Below are 7,088 nucleotides of genomic sequence, written 5' to 3' on the forward strand. Positions count from 1 at the left end.
GTTTAAAGACTTAGTATCTTGAATAAAACTTTCAGAACCATGTTAATTGTGGTGATAGCAAATATCCTTACCTGGTTTTTAATTTTAACTGGAAAACGTCTCATTATAATGTTTCATTTTTAAGTATGATAATGATGGTTATAGCTTGAAAAGGAAACCTTTGTAAAATAAGAATATTAATGTATATTCTCCTAAAGAGCCAAAATCAATCTATTTGTTCGAGGAATAGATCATGAAACTTTAGTAATATGAACTTCTGTTCCAAAGCTTTATTCCAATAACATTTATAATCCATAAAATATTAACACTTTCTTTTGAGAAAACAGAAACTCTGGCCATTGTGTTGATGCTGACTTAAGAGAAATATAAGCCTCTACATAAGGCAAGAGTCCATATCTGAAGAATTAGACCAATATGAGCTATCTACAAAAAATCAACACAACAACTTACTTTAAAAATATGTAAGAAATCCAAAGAAGCCAGCTTTTGAGGGAGGCTGACATGCACATATTATTTAACAAATATAATGTACAACAACTAAAAGAGCTGCATATTTCTAGAATTAAGACTATGCATACCTGATTTAGCACCTAGAAAGTACACACAAAAAAGGGGAAGCTTTCTACTAAAATCATTTGGGCCAAGGTTGTTCTACAAGAAAATTCTTCCTGGCATGTGACAGTAACTCATCACCTCCCATGTGCACTTGGTGACCAGCTGACTTGGCTAACTGCTTCATGTCTTAGGTGCTTTATGACATTAGATGTGCCATACTTGATAGATTTTATATGTAAATTTAAATAAAGCATAAAAAGTTTTATAACTACCCTAGTTTTATTCCAAAATTACTACTCTACAATTTTGTGGTACACGCACATTCTTAGGAAGATCATGGGAAAGCCAGAGAACCTTTCAAACTGCTTGTGTGATGTGGTCTGTTCAAGAACGGTGCCTGGGGAGTTACCACTTCACACGTACACTGATCACCTGCAGAGGTCCCTGACTGGAAGAAGCATCATCAGTGGTATATTTAGGTTATGAAGGCTCTATTAGCATTAGAAAAGTTTCCACACTGCAGGTAGCTGTAGGGCCTCACTGAATGAGGTACCAGTTTAACACTGTAACTGTGCATTTGATGCCATGTTCTTTGGTTACATCATATTAACTACCAGGAGGATCATTATCTCACTAACCAAAGAGATCAGTGGTTCTTAACTGGGGGCAATTTCGCCCCCAGGAGACATTTGGCAATGTCTGGAGACAATTTTTCACAACTGTGGGGGCTGCTACTGGCATCAGGTAGAGGGCAGGGATGCTGTAAGCACCTTACAGTACACAGGACAGCCGCCACCACAAGAATTTCTCAGGGCACAAATGTCAACAGTACTGAGGGTAAGAAACTCTAAAAAGGAGGGCTGGTCGGTTAGCTCCGTTAGAGCACAGTGTTATAACACCAAGGTTGAGGGTTCGGATCCCTGTACTGGCCAGCCACCAAAAAACAAACAAACCCTGAAAGAGGTTTATATGACATGTGTCTGGGTTGCCCAAAAAGTCAAAAGTTCACATTGGAGGCTGCAAGGTATCCCTGTACTCTACAGCTCTGAGCGAACACCATCAACTCTCACCAGCAGAGCACCCTACTGCCATCTTCCACCCCACACCCAGAGCCAGCTCCTTTACATCAAAGAACGCAATAAAGAATTGCTGAATGAATGTAGAAAAAAGATGCTAGAAATATGGTTCAAAGTCTTCAAATGACTACACTGAGAACAGCAACTTTACATGACCAAAAACTTATCCTGAACCTTAATGGTGTCACAGTCTCTGACTGTACAGGATCTCAAAGTTAGGGCTAACATACTGTTATGATGGAGTCCACATTTTAAGGGAGTAAGTCTAAACACTTCTGGATTCATTTTAGTAGGGTAAACCAAATAAAATGGTGCTAAGGACAAACATTCAATATATTTCATTTTAAACTAAAAAAAAAAATGAATACATGAAATGCCATGCACAGCAGACACCATTTTTTTTAACGTATTTACAATTTTACATATTTACTTATCAATATATCTTCTGTCTTTACAATTATAAAATTATTTCAAACTGTGGAACAGTGGTACCATTGAATTCCTTCAAATACACACTTTGTAACATTCATTTGTTTTATCCTTTAAAAGGCAATTATTTACCCAAAACCAAACCACAGTGAATGCCACAAAGGAAGTGCATAGGAAAATCATGGAGGAAAAAAAAGATTTAGACAAAATTTTCACACAAGCCTTAAATGAATCTATCTCAGCAACTCAAATAAATAGTAGCTTATTATTTACTAAGCTTGCCCTGCCAAGAAAAAAACAAAACAAAACCCCCACAAACTGTACCTTTAACAACATTCTGACCTTTACAAGCAATTAAGTTATATTCTACATCCCAATCAAGGGACTGTGGTAAGGGCTACCTACAATTTAGGCCCAAATAAATACTATCTGTGTCAATTTTTATCATCCTGCATAAACTTGAGGTTGCAATGGTGGAGGAAGTTTGTCATTTTCAACATTTTCAGAGTCAATAGCTGCTAATGACTGATTTGGAGGCTTAATTTCAAGTGGATATTTCTCAACAATGTCTTGAACCTCTTTTGCAATTCCATCCGTCCAATCAATTAGGTCCTTTTCAAGTTTCTTGGCCTCATTCATGATCCTTTCCTGTCTCTCATTCAATTGAGACAGGAGATCCAAGTTCTTATACATTTGCTTAACACCTAAACAAACATCAGGAGACCAATTCTCAGATTCTTGCTTCCTGGGAGAGGTCTGGCCAGACATGTAGCGGTCAAAATCCTCCTGACTCAAATTCAAAGACTGGGCATCTAATTTCTCAATGAAAGCCACGGCACAGCACTACAAAAAGAAGAGAATGTTGTTATACTTATATTCCGAAAGTTATAAATATTCAAATAGATTTTTAAAATCTTTATATTATCGAGAATTTAAAACAGAAGCAAAAGTAGACAAAGCAGTCTAAACGCCATGCACTTCAGCTTCAAAAATTACCAATACACAGCCAATCATGTTTCCTTATAACCCCATCTGAAATAATACTTTTCTTCCTTTACAGCTATAAAAACCATTCAGTTAAATCCAGCTGCTAACCCCCACTGAGTCAGACTGCCAGGAATTCAGTCCTCTCCTTGGCTTGTTCAAAGGTCCTCAGGTCTTGTACAGGAGGTGCCTTTGCTGCTGTTCCTCACTGGTAACTACAGAGCTGCCTGTGCACAAGAACCAGATGTGTCCTTGAATTTGGTGGCTCTTCTTCTCTGTCGAGCTGCAGGGCAGAGGAACCATTGCTGTGGGTGAGCTTGCCAGGGCCCAGCATCTGGGGCAGCCTCCCTTCCAGATGCACCGTAAAGCCATTCCCTTTGGAGGGCCTGCCAGACCCACCCCATTGGCCTGCCAGTGGGCAGGTGTCCTTGAAGGACTGGAGTGGCACACAGGCCTCAGAAAGATTTTAACATCAAATAGGAAAAAATAAAAGCTTTGAAATCAGACCACCTGAATTAACTATCACCTCCATCACATAACAGCATCAGTAGTGTGACCCTAGGAGAGTAGCACAAAGCACACGTCCTCAACCATGCTGAGCCCTCCCTCAGGAGTATAACTAGCGCAGGCCAGTGTATGATCCGCCACATCCCTAAAACACACATCTTCCTGGCTCTTCTCCACAACACTGAGAGATGAAACCCTTACCAGGTTGGTGAAGTAGTAGCCATCCTCTCCAGTCATCAGTCGGCTCGGGTTGCAGAAGCGGGTGATATACTGGATATTGGACTGGAGGCGCGGCGGGTTGCCCTTCAGCACGATATAGATGAGAGTAGGCAGGAAGTCATCCGCGGAGGCGGGCTCGTTCTTGGTGATCTTGATGGCATTGAAGATGTGCTTGCTGCACCTGGTGATGCAGGCCAGCTTATCACGAGGCACACGCTTCGAGTCCATTTCAATGATATCTATAAAGCAGAAAAGCCAGTGCTTCCCATGAAGACATTATCACAAAGAGAAGCAATAGAATTATCATTCTTTAGCTATTACGTTATAGAGTACCCTCACTAACCTCTTCCCCAGCAGTTAACCTAGTGTATGAGAAACTTAGACCCCCAACAGGAAATAGGAACTCACACTCGCAGGACACAGAGCCATGAGCCAGGCACTACACAGCGTGCTCTGAGAGTGTTTTCCTTTTAATCCTCAGATTATGTGATGGATACAATTATTATCTATCTTCTCGATGACGGAATTGAAATTCAGAGAGGTTAAATGACTAGCCCAAGATGATCCAGACAGCAAGTGATGGAGCAGGAAGATGAAACCAAGGCTAAATGACTGTAAAGCCCATGCCCCTGATCACAAGGGCAAAGCGCCTCTGAGCTGCATGGAGAAGGAAGTAGCTTTAAAAGTAGCTTTTACTTTTACTTTAAAAGTAGCTTTTACTGCTTCTGTTCCTCTAATACATTTTAATACTACGTTTAGAAAGTCTCAATTTGCATATTGCTTTTTAGAAACATGGCTACTACACAAAGCAGTAGATACAGCCATTGAAATCCAACACACTTAGATCTGCAGTGGCCTGTCCTTGTAGCATGTAAATCCCACTAGATACAGAAATCTATAGAACCTTTATGACACTTATAACTTGATGGTTAGCAGAGGGGATAAAGGAAGAGTATAAATTTAATCTCAAAATAATGTTTTATTTCTTTCAATGAAAAATTGCTTCACTGCCCTTCACTACCACTAAGTCCAACAAGTGGGCTCTTTCAAATGCACACCCTCTGTCAAAAAGACTAGGAGACACTAGTCTTTTTGGTTAAGTACACACTGTCAGCACTGCTAGAATAACACAAGAGGAGGAGGGAATGTGCCTGTGGATGTACACGTCTGCTTTTTTCTGGGACACCATGAAAGAAAATAGCTGAGGCAGCTTAATTTGACAGCAAGTTCTTGCCACCAGTAGGAATAAAAGTTTCAGACAGGCCAGATAGTGGTGCATGCCAAAGGGTTCTTTCAGCTCTCAGCAATCCTCTCTGAGGTCAGCGCCCTGGGGAACCCTCCCGGGACCACCAGCATGGAAGACAGATGTGTGGGGGACAAATGCTAGACAGCGTGGCAGCCGTATTCACACTTTTATTCACCTACTTGTGAGTCCATTGTGTGAATTAGGTAACTTTTGCATATTTTATTGTTTCCTTTAATTTTTTACTTCTTGGTTGTACTTACTGTTGCTATATCTCAATCTATTTCTTTTTCTACTTAAATAGAACTTATTACAAGAAAGGATTAGGTAAGATATTTTTAACCATTTTTACTACTTTTATTTATCCTATTTAGACTTCTAACATTTTCTTGTTGATTTTTATTCTCTATTTTATTCCTAAATTTTGGGGGGTGGCTGGCCGGTATGAAGATCCAAACCCTTGCCCTTGGTGTTGCTGGCACCACACTCTGCCAAGTGAGCTAACCGGCCAGCCTTACTCTCTATTTTAAACTTTTAGCTACTTTCTCATTCGTCTTTATTCTTTACAGTTTTTTGAGTGAATGAAAAGGTGAATTACTTCTTATCTGGATACCAGTGTGGCCGCCACTGCTGTGGAAAGGGCTGGATGTAGAAAGGGAGAGAAGGGAAAGGGGAGAAGGAAAGAGAAAAGCCCAGGTGTCCTCCCACGCCCTTCATCCTGCAAAGGCCCCTTCTGAGTGTCCTCCCGCCTGAAGGAAGTTTTTTGGGAATTCTTTTGGACCCCTGCCCAATGTGTAGTTCTATGATTTGCACCACCCTGAAGTCTAAACGGAGGATATGGGAGAAGAAAAAGCAAAATACCAAGAAACTTGTGCTGTGTTAGTTGCTTTTTGAGTAATGACCTCCCTCCCTAACTTGTCTATTATTTACTTTTCAGAGTCCTCAGATAATTGCTTTATGTCTTCTGTCCAGGGCTTTAGAATGTATGCAACAGGAAAGATAGGGTTGAGTGTGTTCTCTATCTCAGCTGGATCCAGATGTCTTATCTTTAACAGAATTTTGAAAACAAAGTAGGCCTCGACATTGGCACTATGGACATTTTGGGCTGGATAATTCCTTGTTATGGGGCCGTCCTGTGCACTGTGGGATGTTTAGCAGCATTCCTGGCCTCTACTCACTAGATGCCAGTAGCACCTCCGTAGCTGTGACATTCGAAAATGTCTCCAGATGTTTCCAAATGTCCCGTGGGGGGCAACTAGTGCCTGGCTAAAAACTAGTGCTCCACCTGTGCAACTTCTGTCTGGCCGCAGCCCATGGCACAAAGCACATGGACACCTGACCAGAAACACTTGACCAGACATTGTGCTACTCTCCGGGGAGATGGCTCCCAGGGCCAGACAGGTGGAGCAAATGAGAAAAGGAAACTTCCACCACTGACTACAGGTCTTGCCACTCACCAAACTACTGGAGTGCAGAGAAACTGACCATGGGATTCTCTGACTCATCTTTCCTTTAAGAAGCCATGAGGAGTGTCCTCATTCAATCTCAGGGCAGAGGACCTGGTGATTCTCCCAATTTTATGCAGCCTAGAAAATGAGTCCCCTGCCCTAGAAGAATGTAGCCTACATTGCACAACGTGACTGGCAACACCTCCTTTATGGCCCCACTGTTCACTGAAAACAGCTACACTTCCTGATCTGGGCTGCCAACATTCACCACCCACGCCTGCTCTCACCACTGGTCACACTGACACTCACCACCAACGATGTTCCAGTGAACTGTGCCCTACCCAGGTGGAAGAGTTCAGAAAGCCTGGAGAAACCCCCATCACCAAAAACTGGATGTAGGGCCGGCCCGGTGGCGCACTGCTACAGTGCGCTGCTTGGGAGCGTAGCGGTGCTCCCGCTGAGGGTTCGGATCCCACATACAGACCGGTTCCAGCTCACTGGCTGAGCGAGGTGCAGGCGCAGCACCAAGGGTTGCGATCCCGTTGCCGGTCCCGGTCCAGTACGGGCACGACACTGAGGGTTGCGATCCGTTGCCGGACACGAAAAAAGACAAAAAGGAAAAAAAAA

General features: G+C 42.3%; 1 protein-coding gene across 1 annotated transcript in view; it reads right to left on the minus strand.

The window, feature by feature from the left end:
• Nucleotides 1–244: 244 nt before the first annotated feature.
• The window catches only part of RABGEF1 (RAB guanine nucleotide exchange factor (GEF) 1), a 17,986-nt gene continuing 11,142 nt past the window's right edge, over nt 245–7,088 (minus strand). The window contains exons 5-6 of the mRNA XM_008591498.1: nt 3,753–4,009; nt 245–2,903 (exon numbers count right to left, since the gene is read on the minus strand). Coding sequence (XP_008589720.1) covers nt 2,505–2,903; nt 3,753–4,009 — 656 coding nt within the window. The 3' untranslated portion in view covers nt 245–2,504. The remainder of the gene's footprint in view (nt 2,904–3,752; nt 4,010–7,088) is intronic.

The sequence above is a fragment of the Galeopterus variegatus genome, unplaced genomic scaffold (genome assembly GCF_000696425.1).
Source record: "Galeopterus variegatus unplaced genomic scaffold, G_variegatus-3.0.2 Scaffold6969, whole genome shotgun sequence".
In the NCBI taxonomy this organism is placed as follows: Eukaryota; Metazoa; Chordata; class Mammalia; order Dermoptera; family Cynocephalidae; genus Galeopterus; species Galeopterus variegatus.